This window comes from Pelodiscus sinensis, chromosome Z (assembly GCF_052426305.1).
Source record: "Pelodiscus sinensis isolate ZL-2025 chromosome Z, ASM5242630v1, whole genome shotgun sequence".
Classification (NCBI taxonomy): Eukaryota; Metazoa; Chordata; order Testudines; family Trionychidae; genus Pelodiscus; species Pelodiscus sinensis.
In genome coordinates this window covers 6568847-6592057 of record NC_143085.1, presented here as the reverse complement: position 1 = coordinate 6592057, position 23211 = coordinate 6568847, and the positions used below count along the sequence as shown (strand labels likewise).

Sequence of the window (23211 nt, the reverse complement as noted above, 5' to 3'; positions counted from 1 at the left end):
CTGTGCCACAGGCTGGTTCGGGGGGGGGGAGGCTGTGCCACAGGCTGGTTTGGAGGGGGTGGGGGGAGGCTGTGCCACAGGCTGGTTCGGGGGGTGGGGGGAGGCTGTGCCACAGGCTGGTTCGGGGGGGGGGGGGGGGGGGAGGCTGTGCCACAGGCTGGTTCGGAGGGGGTGGGGGGAGGCTGTGCCACAGGCTGGTTCGGAGGGGGAGGCTGTGCCACAGGCTGGTTCGGGGGGGGGGAGGCTGTGCCACAGGCTGGTTTGGAGGGGTCGGGGGAGGCTGTGCCACAGGCTGGTTCGGGGGGGGAGGCTGTGCCACAGGCTGGTTCGGGGGGGGGAGGCTGTGCCACAGGCTGGTTCGGGGGGGGGGGAGGCTGTGCCACAGGCTGGTTTGGAGGGGGAGGCTGTGCCACAGGCTGGTTCGGGGGGGGGGAGGCTGTGCCACAGGCTGGTTCGGGGGGTGGGGGGGAGGCTGTGCCACAGGCTGGTTCGGGGGGAGGGGGAGGCTGTGCCACAGGCTGGTTCGGGGGGGGGAGGCTGTGCCACAGGCTGGTTCGGGGGGGGGGGGAGGCTGTGCCACAGGCTGGTTTGGAGGGGGTGGGGGGAAGGCTGTGCCACAGGCTGGTTCGGGGGGGGGAGGCTGTGCCACAGGCTGGTTCGGGGGGTGGGGGGAGGCTGTGCCACAGGTTGGTTCGGGGGGGGGAGGCTGTGCCACAGGCTGGTTCGGGGTGGGGGGAGGCTGTGCCACAGGCTGGTTCGGGGGGTGGGGGGGAGGCTGTGCCACAGGCTGGTTTGGAGGGGGTGGGGGGAGGCTGTGCCACAGGCTGGTTCGGGGGGGGGGGAGGCTGTGCCACAGGCTGGTTCGGGGGAGGAGGGGGGAGGCTGTGCCACAGGCTGGTTCGGGGGGGGGGGAGAGGCTGTGCCACAGGCTGGTTCGGGGGGGGAGGGGGAGGCTGTGCCACAGGCTGGTTTGGGGGAGGAGGGGGAGGCTGTGCCACAGGCTGGTTCGGGGGGGGAGGGGGGAGGCTGTGCCATAGGCTGGTTCGGGGGGGTGGGAGGCTGTGCCACAGGCTGGTTCGGGGGGGAGAGGGGGGAGGCTGTGCCATAGGCTGGTTCGGGGGGGTGGGAGGCTGTGCCACAGGCTGGTTCGGGGGGAGAGGGGGGAGGCTGTGCCATAGGCTGGTTCGGGGGGGTGGGAGGCTGTGCCACAGGCTGGTTTGGGGGAGGAGGGGGAGGCTGTGCCACAGGCTGGTGCTACAGTGTTTATGACATAGGATAGTGCCATCTGGCGGTGGGCCTGGGAACTCCATCTCCCATCTTGAAGAGATTATAAACACAAGTGTACATATATGTCTAGCCTACCTTTATACATCCAAGCAGTAAGCTGTGTCAGTCTGGTTTCCCCAAACAGCTCCCCAACTACTTCACTCTTGAGTGAGGAAGGGAATCTCTGATAATTCAGATACATGTGCTTTGTTCTTGTCAGTTATCAGGCCTTGGCTCTGCTTATCCAAACCAGTTCAGTAGACTCAGATGGAGTTTAAGCCATATTCTGCAGAACCATTGGCTCTGCCATTGTCCCATAAAGGTCCTTGATTATTTACTGTGGATGGCTCAGCTCTGCCATTGTTTCCTCTAATCTTATTGTGCTCCAGATGACAGGATGATTAAAAATGGTCACTAGTGCTGGTGAGTGATTTCCTGAAAATTGGCAGTGTAGAAAAGGCCAAAGTGATAGGGAACTCAGACCACATGTCCTGTGCAGCACTTTTCCTAAAGACTCACTAAATGTCCAGTAATCTAGTGGGCACATGTGTGCTTGCAAGTTTTTTGTAAAGAAAACACAGAGACATTGCAGTTGACTACTAACAATCTCCCGGGTTTTATGTTTTCTCTCTCCAAACACAGGCACACCCAGTTTCCTGGCTAACACAGTCTGGTAGACATCATTATTTCCCCTTCTAAGAAGTATCACCATTAGGTCAAGGGACACTTCACTATCCTCTCCCTGCTCCTGGCAGAGATTTTAGAATAATCAGCAGCTTCCAGAAACTTCATCCCAAGTTTATGCTGCATCCCCCATAGGCTGAGAAAGGACATAATGAGCTTAGAGAAAGTGCTCTATGGTTATCATTGTGATGCCATTATGATTAGTATATAAAGCGTATACATTTGTCCTTTGCTATGAAGTCTCATGGGTTTGAGTTAAGAAACTCCCACTATAAAACAGACATTTAAAATACCATGTGCATGTAATCTGACTATGTGACTATTTGCTCAAGTTCTACTCCATGGCTACGTCTAGACTGGCATGATTTTCTGGAAGTGCTTTTAATGGAAAAGTTTTCCATTAAAAGCATTTTTGGAACAGAGCATCTAGATTGGCACGGATGCTTTTCCGCAAAAAAGCCCCGATCGCCATTTTCGCTATTGGGGCTTTTTTGCGGAAAACAAATCTGAGCTGTCTACACTGGCCCTTTTGCGCAAAAGTTTTGCGCAAAAGGACTCTTGCTTGAACGGGAGCAGCATAGTATTTCCGGAAAAGCACTGACGATCTTACATGAGATCGTCAGTGCTTTTCCGGAAATTCAAGCAGCCAGTGTAGACAGCTGGCAAGTTTTTCCGCAAAAGCAAATGATTTTGCGGAAAAACTTGCCAGTCTAGACACAGCCCATTTGTATTGACACCTGGTCTTTTTCCTTTGTTTGTTTGTTTTATTTCTAAAGTCACCCAGGGGCATAGAATAGCCAAACAATTCATGAAAATAGCCATCTACAGTAAAGAGAGCTGCATCTTTCCTGCATTATGCACATGAAGGTAAGAATTTGTTACGTTCTTAGTTGGAAACAGTGAGAATTGACTCCATATCCAAAATAATAGTATGATAGTAATTATTGTTGTTGATAAAGATTATATCATGAATCACTTAATGAAGAATTAGGCCATGTGTGCTGGAAAGACCATAGCATGTATTTAGAGCTCCAGATAGGCAAGAAGAAGGCAACACCACAGTATAGCTTTAAAGGTCAATTCTAACTAATTTACATTCAGTGTCACTGTATTAAAATCTCTGGCTGTGTCTAGACTGGCAAGTTTTTCCGCAAAAGCAGCTGCTTTTGCGGAAAAACTTGCCAGCTGTCTACACTGGCCACTTTAATTTCTGCAAGAACACTGACTTCCTACTGTCTGAAATCAGTGCTTCTTGCAGAAATACTATGCTGCTCCCATTCGGGCAAAAGCTTTTGCGCAAAAGGGCCAGTATAGACAGCTCAGATTTGTTTTGCGCAAAATATCTCCTTTCGCGAAAATGGCGATCGGGGTTTTTTTGCACAAAAGCGCATCTAGATTGGCACGGATGCTTTTCCGCAAAAAGTGTTTTTGCGGAAAAGCATCCTGCCAATCTAAACGTGCTTTTCTAAAAATGCTTTTAACGGAAAAGATTTCCGTTAAAAGCATTTTCGGAAAAATCATGTCAGTGTAGACGTAGCCTCAGTGTTCTTGCACAAATACTCCTGGACAGTGTAGATTCCAGTGTAGATTTCATGCAAGCGCTGCTGCTTGGCTAGTATGGACAGGCATCAAGAGCTGCTGCTTTGCCAGTCTACATTTTGTGCAAAAGCTGCTGCTTTGCCAGCAGGTGCTTTTGCAGAAAAACTTGCCAGATGTCTACACTGGCCACTTGAATTTCCGCAAGAACGCTGACTTCCTACTGTCTGAAATCAGTGCTTCTTGCAGAAATACTATGCTGCTCCCTATGCTGCTCCCGTTTGGGCACAAAGCTTTTGTGCAAAAGCGCCAGTGTAGACAGCTCAGATTTGTTTTGCACAAAAAAGCCCCATTCGTGAAAATGGTGATTGGGGCTTTTTTGCGCAAAAGCGCATCTAGGTTTGCAAGTGGGGCTTTTTTACGCAAAAGCACGTCTAGAGCAAAAATGGTGATTGGGGCTTTTTTGCTTAAAAGCATGTCTAGATTGGCAATTGGGGCTTTTTTTGTGCAAAAGTGCAGCTAGATTGGCACGAACACTTTTCCGCAAAAAGTGGTTTTGTGGAAAAGCAGAACACTTTTCCGCAAAAAGTGCTTTTGCGGAAAAGCAGAAAAGCATCCATGCCAATCTAAACACTTTTTTCTGCAAATGGGAAAACTTGTGCCAATCTAGACACTCTTTTCCCTCAAATGTGAAAATTATGCCAGTCTGGAAAATTATGTAGCCCAGAGGCTGTGTCTACACTGGGCCACTTATTCTGGAAAATCAGCCGCTTTTCCAGAATAAGCTGCAAGCTGTCTACACTGGCCCTTGAATTTCCGGAAAAGCAACGATGCTCTACTGTACAAAATCGGCCGTTATTCCGGAAAAACTATTCTGCTCCCGCTCGGGCATAAGTCCTTATTCCGGAACACTGTTCCGGAAAAGGGCCAGTGTAGACAGCCCAGTAGTCTGTTCTGGAAAAAAGCCCCGATCGCGAAAATGGCGATCGGGGCTCTTTTCCGGAAAAGCGCGTCTACATTGGCCACAGACGCTTTTCCGGAAAAAGGCGATCGGGGCTCTTTTCCGGAAAAGCGCGTCTACATTGGCCACAGACGCTTTTCCGGAAAAAGGGCTTTTCCAGAAAAGCAACCTGCCAATGTAGACCTCCTTTTCCGGAAAAACTGAAAACGGAATAGTATTCCGTTTTTAGTATTCTGTTTTAAGCATTTCCGGAAATTCATGCCAGTGTAGACATAGCCCAGATGTTTGTCTTTTTTTCTTTTTACTTCCTTTAATTTTCAGGACATATAGACATTGCAATAGGCTACAGCAACAAAACAGATTTCTTTCAAAACAATATTGGATGTTAGCTTAATTTAGTTAAAATAGAAAACAACAGATAAGAATAAAAACATCACTTGCAAATTTAACAGGGCATTTCATAACCCCACTTGGGAAAGTATAATCTACAACAAAAAATTTGTAATTTACAGCATAAGCACTCTTCCAAAAGTTTTTTTTCTATTATTATACTACAATGTTCAGTCTCCGTAGAGACTGTCAAAAATTGCCAATGCCGACTATATTTCAAGTCGTCATGGCGGGGTATTGGGAAAAGTTTTCAATTAGCAATAATCGCGCCTCGGATTAACCTCATTGGCTACGATACTGCCACTGCGCAAAGCTAACTAGAACGTCTCCGGCGCCGTAACCCTTTGCCAGGCCACGGTCTCATCGCTTAGGGAGAAGTCCGATAGCCCGTGACGGAAAGCCGGGTACGAAGTACCCTGAGGGGCACTGCCCCGAGCACCTCGGCAGCCCAGCCAAATCGAGCAGGCTAGCGGGGTTCGCCGCTTTTCCGCCGCTCAAAACTGTCAGATCGCCGCAAAGGCCTTTGGGAGTCGATATGCAAATGTAGAACTTACGTCACCAGGCTGGAGACTTGCGAAGGCGCGTTGAGCAGCGCTGAGCCCGCTGCCGGGGGCGCAGAAAATGGCGGAGGCAGGAGCCGGGATGAGCCGCTTGGTGGCCGGACAGCTCGTGGGGCCGGGCCTCGCTCCGTCCTGCTGGGAGACACGAGGCTGGGGGGCTGTTACCCGGGCCGGGGATGCGGGACTGGGGGGGGGGGGGCTGTTACCCGGGCCGGGGATGCGGGACTGGGGGGGGGGGCTGTTACCCGGGCCGGGGATGCGGGACTGGGGGGGGGGCTGTTACCCGAGCCGGGGATGCGGGACTGGGGGGGGGCTGTTACCCGGGCCGGGGATGCGGGACTGGGGGGGGGGCTGTTACCCGAGCCGGGGATGCGGGACTGGGGGGGGGCTGTTACCCGGGCCGGGGATGCGGGACTGGGGGAGGGGCTGTTACCCGGGCCGGGGATGCGGGACTGGGGGGGGGGCTGTTACCCGGGCCGGGGATGCGGGACTGGGGGAGGGGCTGTTACCCGGGCCGGGGATGCGGGACTGGGGGGGGGCTGTTACCCGGGCCGGGGATGCGGGACTGGGGGGGGGGCTGTTACCCGGGCCGGGGATGCGGGACTGGGGGGGGGGCTGTTACCCGGGCCGGGGATGCGGGACTGGGGGGGGGCTGTTACCCGGGCCGGGGATGCGGGACTGGGGGGGGGCTGTTACCCGGGCCGGGGATGCGGGACTGGGGGGGGGCTGTTACCCGGGCCGGGGATGCGGGACTGGGGGGGGGCTGTTACCCGGGCTGGGGATGCGGGACTGGGGGGGGGGGGCTGTTACCCGGGCCGGGGATGCGGGACTGGGGGGGGGCTGTTACCCGGGCCGGGGATGCGGGACTGGGGGGGGGGCTGTTACCCGGGCCGGGGATGCGGGACTGGGGGGGGAGGCTGTTACCCGGGCCGGGGATGCGGGACTGGGGGGGGGCTGTTACCCGGGCTGGGGATGCGGGACTGGGGGGGGGGGCTGTTACCCGGGCTGGGGATGCGGGACTGGGGGGGGGGGGGCTGTTACCCGGGCCGGGGATGCGGGACTGGGGGGGGGGGGCTGTTACCCGGGCCGGGGATGCGGGACTGGGGGGGGGCTGTTACCCGGGCCGGGGATGCGGGACTGGGGGGGGGGGCTGTTACCCGGGCCGGGGATGCGGGACTGGGGGGGGGCTGTTACCCGGGCCGGGGATGCGGGACTGGGGGGGGGCTGTTACCCGGGCTGGGGATGCGGGACTGGGGGGGGGGGGGCTGTTACCCGGGCCGGGGATGCGGGACTGGGGGGGGGCTGTTACCCGGGCCGGGGATGCGGGACTGGGGGGGGGGCTGTTACCCGGGCCGGGGATGCGGGACTGGGGGGGGGGGCTGTTACCCGGGCCGGGGATGCGGGACTGGGGGGGGGGGCTGTTACCCGGGCTGGGGATGCGGGACTGGGGGGGGGCTGTTACCCGGGCTGGGGATGCGGGACTGGGGGGGGGGCTGTTACCCGGGCTGGGGATGCGGGACTGGGGGGGGGCTGTTACCCGGGCCGGGGATGCGGGACTGGGGGGGGGGGGGGCTGTTACCCGGGCCGGGGATGCGGGACTGGGGGGGGGCTGTTACCCGGGCCGGGGATGCGGGACTGGGGGGGGGGCTGTTACCCGGGCCGGGGATGCGGGACTGGGGGGGGGGCTGTTACCCGGGCCGGGGATGCGGGACTGGGGGGGGGGGCTGTTACCCGGGCCGGGGATGCGGGACTGGGGGGGGGCTGTTACCCGGGCTGGGGATGCGGGACTGGGGGGGGGGCTGTTACCCGGGCTGGGGATGTGGGGTTGGGGGGGCTGTTACCCGGGCCGGAGATGCGGGACTGGGGGGGGGGGCTGTTACCCGGGCCGGAGATGCGGGACTGGGGAGGGGCTGTTACCCGGGCCGGGGATGCGGGACTGGGGGGGGGCTGTTACCCGGGCCGGGGATGCGGGACTGGGGGGGGGCTGTTACCCGGGCCGGGGATGCGGGACTGGGGGGGGGCTGTTACCCGGGCTGGGGATGCGGGACTGGGGAGGGGCTGTTACCCGGGCCGGGGATGCGGGACTGGGGGGGGGCTGTTACCCGAGCCGGGGATGCGGGGTTGGGGAGGGGCTGTTACCCGGGCCGGGGATGTGGGGTTCGGGGGGCTGTTACCCAGGCTGGGGATGCGGGGTTGGGGGGACTGTTACCCAGGCACCGATTCCCCACGCGGGGAGCGGATGGCTGTCCCGGGGGCACAGCACCAGCAGTCTGCCGGAGCCAGCCTGAGAAGAGGATCTGGAGCGAAATGCCCAGTACAGCCCCTGCGGCTGCCTCACTTGGGATGGGCAGGACTTGCCCCAAAGAGCAGCAAAAACAGCAGCGCCAAAGCTCACCAGCTACGGAGCGCGAGCGTCATCTAGTGCTGGCTGCAGGTAGAAAAGCCCATCTGCCACCTCACTGCAGTCTGGGGTTATAACAAGCAACTCTGCCTGACATGGACTGCCCAAAACTGCCTACGCCATTGCAAACCCACATGGTTGGGTATGGGGAACAGTTTCTTCCCAGCACTAATTACAGCTCAGAATTATTGCATTGATCATCATACTACCAGCCTGCAAAGCTAACCTAGGCTCCCCACATTTATCTGCCACTGAAATCTCATCTCTCTTCCAGTTTACAGGCGATTTCACTAGCACACTTCAATGCCATGAAAGCTTTTCTCCCTCATCTTAATGTAAACCCACCTTGATTACAATTAAATCACAAGATACTGCACACGCTTTCACTTTTCCTAGTTTTATTACCCATTCAAAGACAAGAAGAGATACTGAAGCATTCTGGGGTTTTGATGCTACTTAATTAATTGTATTGACACTATTACATGCTGAAGGGAAAAAAGCTTAGCCTATTAAGCTAGTCTACACTCCAGCACTATTTAAATAGTTCTGCATCTTTTGAGTGAGCCCATTAAAATCACGGGAAGCTGAAATTATTTGAGACTAATGGGCAGAAGTCACAGTCTAGAAGTGAATGGCAGTTGATGGTGACGGAGTGCCAGCAGGCAGTGGAGAGATGCCGTGATGGCACAAAGAGTGGCCAGCAGGATGGTGTTAGAGGTGTAATGAGTGGCCAGCGGGGTGGCAGCAGAGAGCAGGCAGAGGGTGAGTGACCAGCAAAGTGAGTAAGATGTTTCTTTACCGGCCCCCACTCAGGATGGGAGATGAAATCTGTGGTTGCATCTCTGAATTCTGGGTCTGCCCTGACCAAGGGCAGCAACTGTGAGTAGGGTACAGAGAAGGGCGAGTGGGGAATGCGAAGGGAATATTTACATTTCTGGAGTCAAGAACCTGAAAGGAAAAGGACACTGCCCTTCTTTTTACTAAACGTTTCTATTCTACACTCAGGCTATGTCTACATTGGAAGCTTTTTGCACAAGAAGGCTATGTCTACACTGGTGTGATCTTGCACCAGAGATATGCAAATGAGGCTACGCATGGAATATCGACGAGCCTCATTTGCATATCTAATGAGCCACCATTTTTGCAGAAGAGGCGCTTGCGCCAGAAGGAGCTGTCTACACTGTCCCTTCTTGTGCAAGAAAAACCCTCTTGCGCAACGCCACTAAGCTGATTATTTTCAGGAATAACAGCATTGCACAAGAGGGTTTTTCTTGCGCAAGAAGGAGCAGTGTAGACAGCTCCTTCTGGCACAAGAGCCTCTTCTGCAAAAATGGTGGCTCATTAGATATCCAAATGAGGCTTGGAAATATTCCACGCTTAACCTCATTTGCATATCTCTGGCACAAGATCGCGCCAGTGTAGACATAGCCAAACTGTTTTACGCAAGAGTTCTTATGCAAAAGGTCATCCACAAGAGCGCATCCACGCTTCCATGTGCTTTTGCGCAAGAGATGTGCAGTGTGGATGCTCTCTTGCGCAAGAAACCCCTGTTGCCTAACTATACTGCCTTCTTGTGGAAGAGCTCTTGCACAAGAGAGCTTATTCCTCATGGGGAGAGGAATAACTCTTGTGCAAGAAACCCTGCTTTCTGATGCTGTACTGTAAATTTACTTGTGCAAGAACGTGCGTGCAGTGTAGACGCTCTGCAAGTTTTTGCGCAACAACAGAAGCCTGCAGTGTAGACCTAGCCTCAGACTCTGTACTTGTGAGTTGGGAAGCATTGCCTCTCAGAGGTGCCAGGGGTGGTGTCTGAATTTCTCATATTACTGGGTTGAGCCTCCTGCCAGCTCTGTGATAGATGTATAGAGAGGAACCCCTAGATATTGAACCTGGCCCTGGTGGCTCCTGCTGGTTTCACCTGATTGCCCTTATGTGTTCAGGGGTCAGTCATACTCTCTGAAGCAAGTGAACACAGGATTCACTTTAGGAATTAGGCTAATCTGCACTTCCCCGCTGTGGAGAATAAGCAGCCCCAAAGTGCACAAAGCACCAGGAAAGGAACATGGTATTGGAAGAACTCAGACGACATCACCCAATTTTGAGACAAAGGCCAGTGTTCATTCCTGCCCTCTCAAACCAAAAACAACATAAAAAAACCACATGGAAAATTCAGAGAGCCCATAGAAAAAGAAAATAACACAAGGATGGTACATAAGAATTTTTCTCCTCATTTACTTTCTAACTGGAGTAAAAAAACCTCTGCAGAAACAACCAAATATTATTTAAAGTTCTTAAGGTACAGCACTGGGAAAAGTTTTTAACTAGCAATAACCACACCATTCTTGAACACACAGTGGCTACGTCTAGACTGGCATGATTTTCCGCAAATACTTTTAATGGAAAAGTTTTCCATTAAAAGCATTTGCGGAAAAGAGCGTCTAGATTGGCACAGACGCTTTTCTGCAAAAGCACTTTTTGCGGAAAAGCGTCTGTGCCAATCTAGACATGGTTTTGAGCAAGAAGGCCCCGATCGCCATTTTTGCCATCGGGCCTTTTTTGCGCAAAACAGTTTTCAGCTGTCTACACTGGACCTTTTGCGCAAAAGCATTTCCGGAAAAGGGCTTTTGCCCAAATGGGAGCAGCATAGTATTTGCGCAAGACGCTCTGATTTCAAACAGTAGAAAGTCAGTGCTTTTGCGCAAAATCAAGCGGCCAGTGTAGATAGCTGGAAAGTTTTTCCGCAAAAGCAGCCACTTTTGCGGAAAAACTTGCCAGTCTAGACACAGCAGCTGCGTCTAGACTGGCAAGTTTTTCCGCAAAAGCAGGAAACTTGCCAGCTGTCTACACTGGCCACTTGAATTTCCGCAAGAACACTGACGATCTCATGTAAGATTGTCAGTGTTCTTGCGGAAATACTATGCTGCTCCCGTTCAAGCAAAAGCCCTCTTGTGCAAATGCTTTTGCGCAAGAGGGCCAGTGTAGACAGCTGAAAACTGTTTTGAGCAAAAAAGCCCAGATCGTGAAAATGGCGATCGGGGCTTTCTTGTGTAAAAGCGCGTCTAGATTGGCACGGACGCTTTTCCACAAAAAGTGCTTTTGCGGAAAAGCGTCAGTGCCAATCTAGATGCACTTTTCCACAAATGCTTTTAATGGAAAAACTTTTCCATTAAAAGCATTTGCGGAAAATCATGCCAGTCTAGACGCAGCCAGCCAGTCTGTCTATCTGACTCTCACTCATTTGCTAACCACTCAGGTGTACAGCGTGGGGTGAACCCGACTGACTGCAGGGCATCATGGGCTTGATTAAGCTAATTAACCCATCACCCAATTTGCATTACCAACTTTCTGTCTCTTGATAGTTTCTCACATGACATGTTTCTGCAACTTTTCCCAAAGTATCTCTGCTGTCTATACAGTGCTAAATTCATTCATTGAAAAAATAATGTCAATGTTGAGGTGCTAAATTAACTGCAATAAGCTAAGTACTGCTTGACTCTGTCTTTAGTAACTTTTTTTCAGCGAGAAAGGATTATGTGACTGCAATCCCTGGTGTTTTGAAATTTTGCTCTTTCTTTCTGTGCTCACTTTCCCAACAGACATTCTTTGAATTATGGGATTTGTAGTTTTCCTTTTAGCTTTGTTTTTTTTAACTACATTTCCCAGAGGTCTCTGTTTCTGCAGCCTTTTTGTCTTCGCTGAAGGTCAGGTACTACCATACCATGAGAGGTGAAAATGCAAATAATTATAGACTTTATCTTGCTGATTTAACAAGGGATTTATTTTTTTCTTTTATTTTTCTTTTTTTTATATGCCTGTTTTATACAAACGGAGGTATGGCTAATCTGTGTGCTATACAGATCTTAGAATGGGGGGTTATCTTCAGATACTGCCCCTTTCCTGTTGTAATGTTGATCTATTTCTGTAGTGGATTAGAGACGTTTTTGTGAAATGTTAGTATTTTTTTGCAACTTTAACAGGGGGAACAAAGAACTGTACATTTAGGACTTGGCAGGAGAGTGAAATGGAAAATGATTTTTAATTATCTTGTGGACCAGAAAGCATTGAGTTTAAGAATATTTTTTCAGATGTATTTGTTTTCGTCATTAAATATTTCTCTAACTTTTGCCTTCCCCCTCCCCCTCCGGTATTTCATGTCACAAAATCTTTCTCTTTTCATCTTTCACCACATTTCTGCAAGGTATTTCCCTTCCTCTTGGTTCTTGCTACTTACTGTCATTTTCCATCTCTACCACTGCAAGCTCCCTGCCTCTCTTCTTGCTCTCGTCCAGTCTGACCAAAATGCTGCTTCGTGAACCAGTGTGGTTTCCTTATTGCTCTCCATGTCAGTCCCTCATAAAGATGATTCTCTTCAGCTCTATTGATTTTAGGCACCTAAAAAGTCTTTTGCCCAAACGGGAGCGGCATAGTATTTCCGGAAAAGCACTGACAATCTTACATGAGATCGTCAGTGCTTTTCCGGAAATTCAAGTGGCCAGTGTAGACAGCTGGCAAGTTTTTCCACAAAATCATCTGCTTTTGCGGAAAAACTTGCCAGTCTAGACACAGCCTAGGTGTTTAGTGAGAATTACAAATTCTCTTCCTGTTTTCTCTCCTCTTGTCTGCAAAGATCTCCAGGTAGTTCATTCCCTCCATTGTTGTTTTTTTTAATCACTTTATACACAGGAAAATTAGAGAGTGAACAAAAAAAATCTCCTGAAAATAGGGTGAACAAATATCTCTCCTTATGCTTTCCTTCCCTTTGACTCTTTTCCAAGCCAATTGATAAAGCAATCAGTGCTTCTCCTATCCACCAATCAGTTCTCCTATCAATTTGTATTGCTCTCTCTCCAAAATCCATTCTCCCCTCCCCCGTCATTTAATACTGCTCCCCTCTCTTTGTGGGCCACTCTGCTGCCTCCTCTTTGCTCCTCAACTGCTTTCATCTCCCAGCTACTCCTCCTTAGCTGGGTCCCTCTGTTCCTGACTCCCTCCAAACCCTGGTAAGAGAGCAGCAGCTCAGAGGCACACAAAACCCTGCTTCCCTGCCATTAGAGAAGCCACAGAGATAGTCCCCATTCCTGCCTCCTCTTCTTGCTCGTTCTGAGGGGGGTGGTGCCCAATATGGCAGCTGGCGTGGGAGGCAGCCTTGATTGCAAACTCACCCACCAATTCCAGACCCTGTAACAGCCAGAGGCCCCACCCTCTACTTCCCCAAAGGGTGGGATGCTGAAGGAATCTCTGCCAGCAGGACCTCGGTCCTGGAAGCAGGGAGACAACAGGGTGAGTCATCCCTGCCTTCCCTTCATCAAAGGCCAACACGAGGAGGGAGCGCCATCTGTGGGGAGGGGTTCTCCAAATTTGCCCTCTTGCAAGGGGGAACTGCCTGTCAGCCGAGGAGTAAGTATGAGACCTGTGACTAGGGCACAGGGCTGGGAGTCAGAAATTCTGGCCTTTATTCCCATCTCTGCCACTGACTGGCTGCATGACCATGGGAAAGTCACTTCACCTCTCCATGCCTCGGTTTCCCTAGCTTGAAAAGATGGCTGATAATGCTTTTCTCACAGAAGCTATTTAATAATTTAACATGTCCGAAGTGATTTGGGATTCTTGACTAGAAGGCAGAAGAGAAGGAGGAAGTATAATTATCTGCATCATGAATTTCTCACAGTAGTCCGCAAAAAAGGAGCTTTGTAGTTAAGAAATACCTCTGTGTTTTAAACTGCCATCTATTTATCTTTTTGGATCTTAGATGAGCACATACTGTGTTCTGAAGGTGCCAGAAGGTTGCAGAGTCCTCAGGCTCTATCATTACAGATCTCATTCTACGGCCATGGCCTCTCCAAACCTGGCTTTTGTGCCAGCCAGCCTGCCTCCAGCTGCTGTGGAGGTGGAAGCACTTCAGCGTTTCGTGTCTCATTCCCAGAGGCTGTTGGTAATGACTGGTGCCGGAATCTCCACGGAATCAGGGATCCCAGACTACCGCTCCGAAGGGGTAGGGCTTTACGCCAGGACAGACAGGCGACCTATCCAGCATGCTGAGTTTGTTCGCAGTGCCAGTGCCCGCCAGCGATACTGGGCAAGGAACTTTGTAGGCTGGACCCAGTTCTCCTCTCACCAGCCTAATGCAGCACACCTGGCCCTAAGAAACTGGGAAAAGCTGGGAAAGCTGCACTGGCTGGTGACCCAGAATGTGGATGCGCTGCATACGAAGGCCGGGAGTCAGCGGATGACGGAATTGCATGGCTGCACACACAGGTACTCCACGGGGTTAGGGAAAAGATGGTGCCATCACATGGGTGGGAGGGTGGCTTATGGGTGGGAAGTGGCATTATGGGGGGCACAAAGGAGGCTGTAAGGATGTCAGGTTACTACATGGGTGGGACAACACAAAGGTGCTGCTTGCCTGTGGGGGAGGTGAGGACCAAATTGCCATGCTATGGCAGGAGGGTGGCCAATCCACAGATGCCGGTAGGGGTAGAACGTCTTATGACCGGGTGCTCCCGTGTTTCACACACCTTTGGTGCGGCTCTTTGTGGCTCCTTTCCCTTTCAGTTTGTTATAATTAGGGTCTTCTCCTTTTTTGCCTCATCTAGACTCCTCTGAGCAAGGGCATGAAGGGGAACAGGGACCCTAAGTATGTGGGGAAGGTTAAAAAGGCTGAAATCAGTGTCTTGTGCTGGAAGCACAAAAGGTGGGCTTGTTTAGAGAGAAAGGGCATATTCTACATATACAGCATCACTGCAGTGCAGCCACTTCAAGGGAGGGGAGTTGCATTCTGCACTGTAGATGGACATGGAGGGGGAATTTTCGCCCAGGCCATTTGCTAAATGATACCAAGGCACTTTAATGTCTGCATGGAGCAGATGGGACCACAGCATTTGAAGGCCCTGTAGGAAAGAGCTGCTCACACAGCAAACAGCATGGCAGCTAGCTTATATCTGCCTTGGAAGAATGCTGCGCTGAGCTAACTCTGCTGGAAGCTGGGTAATGGTTAACAGGGGTCCAGGAGCTGCCACCCCTATCTGTGGCCCACCGTGTGTGAGCTGGCAGCCCTGAACGGTGCCGGCAGAGCTGGCAGCCCTGCAAGGGCCTGGGAGCCAGAAGCCCCACAGGCTGGGAGGTATTTCAGCTGGATTAGAGTGGTCCCCAACCCAGGATCCCACTTAATTGTTTACTGGTTAAACCTAATGTTAAACCGGTCAATTGGTTCAGTGGGGATTTTACACTCTTAGTGCAGACCCCTTGGGATATCTTAGATATGCTTTGTGGACCCCCAGGATTGCCCCAGCCACAGGTTGAAAACAGCTGCTTCAGGTCACCTAGTTTTTAGCACCCATTTGCGCTGTTTCCTTCAGGGGGATAGCTAAACACAGATCATTTAAGCACATGTTTCTATCATTCTTCTGGTCTTAGAAGGCCAAACCTGCTCCACTCCTTGGGTGGAGTTGTGAGAGCCACATTGGGTCTTCACGTGGCGTGATTAGATAACATTCTCTGACCTGTATTATGTAGAAGGGTAGATTAGATGATCACAAATGATCCCTCTGACCTTAAAATCTTTGCATCAATGAATCCCAGTGGAGAAGGGGCTCTTTGAAAGACCATGAATTGTGTTTCAGGGTTCTCTGCCTCGGCTGTGGAGAGCAAACCCCCCGCTCTGAGCTTCAGAAGCACTTTGAAGCGCTGAATCCCACCTGGAGAGCTGAAGCACATGGTATGGCACCTGATGGGGATGTCTTCCTCACAGATGAGCAGGTGCGTAATTTCCGTGTCCCAGCTTGCAGCAGATGTGGTGGGATCCTGAAGCCAGATGTGACGTTCTTTGGAGATACAGTGAGCCGAGAGAAAGTGGATTTTGTGCACCGGCGCCTGGCTGAAGCAGATTCCATGCTGGTGGCAGGATCCTCTTTGCAGGTAACTGCTCATCTTCCCTGCCTGTATTCATATATTTCAAGGCTACTGTCTCTGCAGTGGTGCCTGTGGCCGCCAGCTCTCTTATCTAAATCCAGTCTCCAGGGCTTCTTAGTATTTTGTTCAACTCTCTTTATAATCTGGCTTCACAGCCATTCAGGTGGGGTATCTATAATGTGCTTCCTTTTCTCTCCACTGCCAGTCTGCTGCGCCATTTGCCAGATACTGCACTGATGTGCGTCTGCTATCCCAGCTGTATAGCCCTATTATCTGTCTGACTTTTTTATTTGCTCTTCAAAGATCTTAGACCCACCTTTTCTTGCCCAACCCTTTTGTCTTTAGCACCGTAGTAAGCCCAATGTGAAATATCAGGAAGTTATAGGACCCTTAAGTGCTGCAAAATCCCTCTTCACCCCTTCAGGTTTTTCTTTGAGTTTTCTAACATAGTCCTCTCACAGCCTAGTGTTATGGGAATGGCAACCTGAGCTAACTTTGTTTCTAATGTGGAGAGGCTTATACCTTCCCAGACTGGCAGGAAGCAGATTCGCATTGAGCATGCTGTGAACATAAGAACATAAGAACATAAGAACGGCCGTACTGGGTCAGACCAAAGGTCCATCTAGCCCAGTATCCTGTCTACCGACAGTGGCCAACACCAGGTATCCCAGAGAGGGTTGACCGAAGACAATGATCAAGCGATTTGTCTCCTGCCATCCCTCTCCAGCCTCTGACAAACAGAGGCCAAGGACACCATTTTATCCCCTGGCTAATAGCCTTTTATGGACCTAACCTCCATGAATTTATCCAGCTTCTCTTTAAACTCTATTATAGTCCTAGCCTTTACAGCCTTCTCTGGCAAGGAGTTCCACAGGTTGACAACACGCTGTGTGAAGAAGAACTTCCTTTTATTAGTTTTAAACCTGCTACCCATTAATTTCATTTGGTGTCCTCTAGTTCTTCTATTATGGGAACTAATAAATAACTTTTCTTTATCAGCCCTCTCCACACCACTCATGATTTTATAGACCTCTATCATATCCCCCCTCAGTCTCCTCTTTTCTAAACTGAAAAGTCCCAGTCTCTTTAGCCTCTCCTCATATGGGACCCGTTCCAAACCCCTAATCATTTTAGTTGCCCTTTTCTGAACCCTTTCCAAGGCCAAAATATCTTTTTTGAGGTGAGGAGACCACATCTGTCACAGTATTCAAGATGTGGGCGTACCATAGTTTTATACAGGGGCAGTAAGATATTCTGGGTCTTATTTTCTATCCCTTTCCTAATAATTCCGAGCATCCTATTTGCCTTTTTGACCGCCGCTGCACACTGTGTGGAAGTTTTCAGAGAACTGTCCATGATAACTCCAAGATCTCTTTCCTGATTTGTCGTAGCCAAATTAGTCCCCATCATACTGTACGTATAGTTGGAGTTATTTTTCCCGATGTGCATTACTTTACACTTATCCACATTAAATTTCATTTGCCATTTTGTTGCCCAATCACTGAGTTTGGTGAGATCTTCTTGGAGTCCCTCACAGTCTGCTTCTGTCTTGACTATCCTAAACAGTTTGGTATCATCTGCAAACTTTACTACGTCACTGCTTACCCCTTTCTCCAGATCATTTATGAATAAGTTGAAAAGGATTGGTCCCAGGACTGACCCTTGGGGGACACCACTAGTTACCCCTCTCCAATCTGAAAATTTACCATTTATTCCTACCCTTTGTTTCCTGTCTTTTAGCCAGTTCTCAATCCAAGAAAGGACCTTCCCTCTTATCCCATGGCCATGTAATTTACACAAGAGCCTTTGGTGAGGGACCTTGTCAAAGGCTTTCTGAAAATCCAAGTATACTATATCTGCTGGATCCCCCTTGTCCGCATGTTTGTTAACCCCTTCAAAGAACTCTAATAGATTAGTAAGACAGGATTTCCCTTTACAGAAACCATGTTGACTTTTGTCCAACAAATTATGTTCTTCTACATGCTTCACAATTTTATTCTTTACTATTGTTTCGACTAATTTGCCCGGTACTGAAGTTAGACTTACCGGTCTGTAATTGCCAGGATCGCCTCTAGAGCCCTTTTTAAATATTGGTGTCACGTTGGCTACCTTCCAGTCATTAGGTATGGAAGCCGATTTAAAGGATAGGTTACAAACCACAGATAATAGCTCAGCAATTTCCCATTTAAGTTCTTTTAGAACCCTTGGATGAATGCCATCCGGTCCCGGAGATTTGTTAACATTAAGTTTTTCTATTTGTTCCAAAACCTCCTCTAATGACACTTCGATCCGGGACAGTTCCTCAGATTCATCACCCACAAAGGACGGTGCAGATTCAGGAATCTCCCCAACATCTTCAGCCGTGAAGACTGAAGCAAAGAAATCATTTAGTTTCTCCGCAATGGCTTTATCGTCCTTGATTGCTCCTTTTATAGCTCAATCATCTAGGGGACCCACAGGCTTTTTAGCAGGCTTCCTGCTTCTAATGTACTTAAAAAACATTTTGTTATTTCTTTTTTGAGTTTTTGGCTAGCTGTTCCTCAAAATCTTTTTTTGCTTTTCTTCTTACATGTTTACACTTGATTTGACAGTGTTTATGTTCCTTTCTATTTATCTCCCTAGGATTGGACTTCCACTTCTTAAAAGATACCTTTTTGTCCCTCACTGCTTCTTTTACATGGTGGTTAAGCCACGGTGACTCTTTTTTAGGTCTCTTGCTATGTTTTTTAATTTGGGGTATACATTTAAGTTGGGCCTCTATTATGGTGTCTTTAAAAAGTTTCCATGCAGCCTTCAGGGATTTGGCTCTAGTCACTGTGCCTTTTAATTTCTGTTTAACAAACCTCCTCATTTTTGTGTAATTCCCCTTTTTGAAATTAAATGCCAGGGTGCTGGACTGCTGAGGTGTTCTTCCCACCACAGAAATGTTGAATGTTATTATATTATGGTCACTATTCCCAAGCGGTCCTGTAACGGTTATATCCTGGACCTGATCCTGCGCTCCACTCAGGACTAAATCGAGAATTGCCTTTCCCCTTGTGGGTTCCTGCACTAGCTGCTCCAAGAAGCAGTCATTTAAGCCATTGAGAAATTTTATCTCTGCTTCTCTTCCTGAGGTGACATGTATCCAGTCAATATGGGGGTAATTAAAATCCTGTGCCTGAAAAGAAGAGTGTTGCAAGTTAATTCCCCTGGGAACACATCTGGGAGACAGTTAGTACAAAAGCTATTTTACAGACTAAAGAAACACTGTAAAATGCTAACATATGTCTCAAGTGAAATTAGTTCAAGGGCGGATATAAGTGGGGCTATGTCTACACTATGAGGTTTTTCCAGGATACCAAAAAACTCCACCGCATCCAGGAACATGTCTGCTCTTACATTTTTTTTTTTTTTTTTTTTTTGCGGAAGAGCAGACGCGCTCTTTTGGAAGCCTTGTCTTCCTTCCATGAGGAAGAAAAGCTCTTCCGAAAGAGGAGGTTATTCCAAAATTTGGCCCAGTGTAAAACGGACCAAATTTCAGAAAAGCCTCTTCCGAAAAAGCTATCAGAAAAAGGTATGCAAATTGCAAAGCGCAATTTGCGTACCTTTTTCCGATAGATCAGTCTAGTCTAGCCATAGCCTGGGTAAGGCCAAGGCTGTTGAGTTCCAAAATCCTCACCTCAGTAAGAGAACACCAGGGGCCAACTATTGCTTGAGCCTGAAGTGAAGTCATAATCTTGTCTCTGGAAGCAATCAAGCTATGGGGTGTTTATCCCCATACTTTACCGGCAGGATCAAAGGGGGAGAGCAGATAGGCCATGAAGGTGGAAGCACATAAGCAAGACCCTATAACTAGCTAAGACAAGGAAAGTCACAAAAACAGTAAAGGGGAATATTTTCCACAATATTGAAAATCCCCATTTAGGAGTTAGCAGCTGCTCCTATCCTCTGCAGGTTTGAAGAAAGGCTCTAGAGCTTGAATGAAGAGCAGTTTGTACAGCATTCTTCTGTGTAGTCTGTATCTGCAAATACCCCAGAGGAAACAGTCATGTCCCACCTTTGGGCAATGGCCTCCGCAGACTGGAACTTTCTGTAGCTCTTCTTCTGGCCAGGCTCCTCAGCACTTTGTCCCTTCGAATCCCTGCAGGTGTACTCTGGTTACAGGTTTGCACTTGCTGCTCATGAAAAGAAGCTGCCAATTGTGATCATTAATATTGGGCCCACAAGATCAGATCATTTTGCATCCATGAAAGTGAATTCTCGGTGTGGGGAGCTGCTGCCTTTAATTGTCCCACGGTGACCCAACTGCTAGTGTCAGTGAGCTAGGCACTGCACCCATCCAAGGTAAGTACCCTGTTCATAGTGAGTCAACTCCCCAGCCTTACCTGTGACATGCTGAAATGTGATTGTCAGTCACACCCACTGAGCAGTAGCAGGTGTTTGTACACCATCAAATGCTGAGCACATCTGGCTGGATAGGGACTGAGATCAGCTGACCAAAAAGCCATCCCAGAAACAGGTGGTTAAACACTGGAATAAATTGCCCAGGGAGGTTGTGGATATTTAAGAGCAGTTTAGATAGAGTCTATCGGAATGATCTAGACCTTTGGTCACCAACTGGTCGATCACGATCAACCAGTCGATCACGAGGGCTCGACCAGTCAATCGTGAGGCATTCGCCCCCCCCCCCCACTCCCGAGAAGCCCCACTACTTACCTCCAGCGAAAATGGAGGTAGTGCCTGCTTCTTGCAGGGTAGATGGCTGTGTGCCACTTCCAGGGGTTCCAGAAGTGTGCTGGCTGCTCCCCTCCCTCAGGTCTGTGGCGTACCAGAACTTGCGAGGCGGGGGGCTTCCCTCCTCTGCGGGAAGGGGAGTTGGCCCCAGAGGAGGCATGCCTAGGGGCTTCCCTGCACCGCGGAAGGGGGGAGTTGGCCCTGGAGGAGGCATGCGTGGGGGCTTCCCTCCTCTGTGGGTGGAGGGAGTCCTGGGAGGAGGCTGGTGCAGGGCACTCCCTGCCCTCACTGGCACCCTGTCCCCTGCTGCAGAACCCTACCTCCACCCCAGCACTCTGTCCCCTGCCCCAGCACACACTAGCATCTTTCCCCAGTACCATGTCCCCAGTTCCCACCAGCATAGTTGGGGCCACATTAGTGAGGCTTGGGGGGGTTTTGGGAGGAGGTTTTGGGTTTTTTTGCATCTTTCTTGTGTCCCCAACTGACTTTTCTGTGGGTCAGTGACCCCCTGACTCAAAACAGGGTCCCTGCACTTCTCATAAATAAAGACAGTGCAGAAACTTTTTGTGTTTGACATAGTATTTTATTTAAAAATGAAGCCTGGCCAACAAACCTCCAATTGGGGCCAAGCCGCCATCTGGTCACAGCATCATAACACTGCTGCACACGCACACCCCAGACCCTAGATCTGAGCCTATCATACACTGGAACCCCCTGTCCTGAGCCCCTCACATACCCCAACCCAAATTCCTGCACCCTCACAGCGACAAGCCTGTGGCTTGCTTAGTACCTCAGCTCTCCATCTGACCCCAACACTCCCCAGCCTGGAGCCCCCTCCCGAGCTAGCGTCCTCTTCTCTACCTCCTCCTGCATCCAAATTCCCTCCCAGAGCTAGCAGCTCTCACCCCTTCCCATACCCAAATCCCTCTTTCCCACACCAGAGCCCACACATCCTGTCTCAACCCAGTGAGGGTACGGCTAGACTGCAGGAGTTTTTCCAGGATTCCAGAGATATCCTGGAAAAACTCTTCTGCATCCAGGGATGCATTTTTTCTTCTGCGTTTTTTAGTGGAAGAGCAAACATGCTCTTTCGGTAACCCACAAGGAATAAGGGGGCTTCCAAAAGAAGGGGTTTTTCTAACATTTGGTCCAGTCTAGACAGGCCAAATGTTGGAAAAACCTCTTCCTACATAAAAATTGGAAAAAAAGTATCAGTGTAGAGAGTGTAAGGGCTGGGGATAGCAAGTGATGGAGAGGAGGAGAACAGAGAGGGCAGGGCTTCAGGGAAAGGATGGGGCAGTAGATGGGGCTGTAGATCTTTGCTTGAGATTTAAAAAGTGATCTTGGATGTAAAAAGGTTGGAGACCACTGGTCTAGACAGTGCTTGGTCCTGCTTTGAGGGCAGGGGACTGGACTCGATGACCTCTCAAGGTCCTTCTCAGTTCTAATGTTCTATGAGTCTCTATAACTGGTCATGTGGTTGCAGCTCTGATCAATACAACCCTGATGGGACAGGCAACTTTAACTTAAATAAAGGTGCTGAGCACCCTTAACTCTTATGGACTTTTGTGGGTTTGAGAATGGTTCCAAAAATGTTAATCTTCCCCAGGAGTGGGATCAGGGGAATGTTCAGATTTTTACTCTTTAGTTTTTTGGTTTCTTTGGGTTGCAATCAGATTGTTACTTGACCAAGGCAGTTTGCAGCTGCTTTGTGAAGGCTTCCTGCTGGGTCAGATTGGCTGATCAGCACTTTGGTGAAATTTTGTGTCAGGACGTTAAAAAAATTGACTTTCCAATGCCAATTTTGCACTGTAATTTTTAATGCAAAGTTTAAATTATATGGATAATACCTTGCAGGACTGGGCATTGATTTTTCAAGTATTAAGTTCTATTTAGGTGCTGTGGTAATTAATAATCAGTATAAAGCCATTGCTTTCCCCTTCCATTGCCAGGTACTTATTGACCCATCATCTCTTAAGAGCGGCTGTTTCAACCCAGGAAGGTAACAAAGATGAGATCTAAGGATGCTTCTTCTGGTGAGACCAGCAGAGGGCAGCAAGCCATCATCTGTTCCAGTTAGAGCCGCTTCCTGTACTGAGCCATGGTCTCCATTTACCTGGAAGCCAAGGGGTGGGAAGTATCTGGTATGAGATTCTCTCTGCTCTCCTTACAATGTACTGTGCCTCTGCTTTGCCTTCATTGCAAGGTGCTGGGACAGGTTGATGAGACTTTTGTACTTCCAAACCAAGGCACTTTTCTTACAGCTGGCAGCAGAAGAAAAGTTGGGGAATGGGAGCTTGGAGGAGAGGCTAGACAAATTGGAAGGGATGGGGAGGGGAAGGAACGAAAGAGGATTTTAGCATCTGGAGAGTCTAATGTCACAAGCAGGTAAGTGGGAACAGCATAGGACAGGCCAATGAAACAAGAATTCTGCTCTTCCAGACCTGGAAAGAACCTGTATTGGGGGGAAAAAGTTTTCAACAGAGAAGCTGAACAAGGGCACCTACTAAATACAGCTGTTTTCTAGAGAAAGATTTATTTGAGGGGCAGGTTATCAGCTGAAAATGTCCCCTCCTAGCAGGGAGAAGGCTGAGCAACTGGGCCACAGAGAGGTCCTGTACAGTTTGGCAGCCCATAATTGATACTTTTTCTATTTTTTTTTTTAATCATTGAGAAATTGACCGAGTTTCACTAAATCAGTGTGACCAGAGCTGCTTCTGACTAAACTAATGCCTTCTCTGGAATGCACAGTTGGGTGTAATTAAATTAAGAAATTGTTTACAAGATTT

General features: G+C 49.9%; 1 protein-coding gene and 1 non-coding gene across 7 annotated transcripts; one reads left to right on the top strand and one right to left on the bottom strand.

The window, feature by feature from the left end:
• Positions 1–5011: 5011 nt before the first annotated feature.
• Positions 5012–5152, bottom strand: LOC142818534 (U4 spliceosomal RNA). Its single transcript, XR_012896041.1, has one exon. It is a non-coding gene; the product is annotated as a U4 spliceosomal RNA (small nuclear RNA).
• Positions 5153–11420: 6268 nt separating this feature from the next.
• SIRT4 (sirtuin 4) lies at positions 11421–23208 on the top strand. Of its 6 annotated transcripts, none has more exons than XM_075898112.2 (5): positions 11421–11524; positions 13548–14053; positions 15418–15712; positions 19836–20032; positions 22375–23208. In XM_075898112.2, exons 2-4 carry the CDS (start codon positions 13548–13550, stop codon positions 19986–19988), a joined length of 954 nt encoding a protein of 317 aa, XP_075754227.2. In that variant the 5' UTR covers positions 11421–11524; the 3' UTR covers positions 19989–20032; positions 22375–23208. The 6 variants fall into 6 exon arrangements, with proteins under 6 accessions (XP_075754227.2, XP_089631273.1, XP_089631274.1 ...); XM_075898111.2 differs by having other exon boundaries at positions 11472–11629; XM_089775150.1 differs by having other exon boundaries at positions 11500–11524; positions 13722–14053.
• The last annotated feature ends 3 nt before the right edge of the window (positions 23209–23211 follow it).

What these genes read in the sequence shown, in the direction of transcription:
- SIRT4 (XM_075898112.2), top strand. Translation starts at nt 13,548, where the DNA reads ATGAGCACATACTGTGTTCTGAAGGTGCCAGAAGGTTGCAGAGTCCTC. An exon ending in TTGCATGGCTGCACACACAG is followed by an intron (nt 14,054 to 15,417) that starts GTACTCCACGGG and finishes ATTGTGTTTCAG; the next exon opens with GGTTCTCTGCCTCGGCTGTG. An exon ending in TGGCAGGATCCTCTTTGCAG is followed by an intron (nt 15,713 to 19,835) that starts GTAACTGCTCAT and finishes GAATCCCTGCAG; the next exon opens with GTGTACTCTGGTTACAGGTT.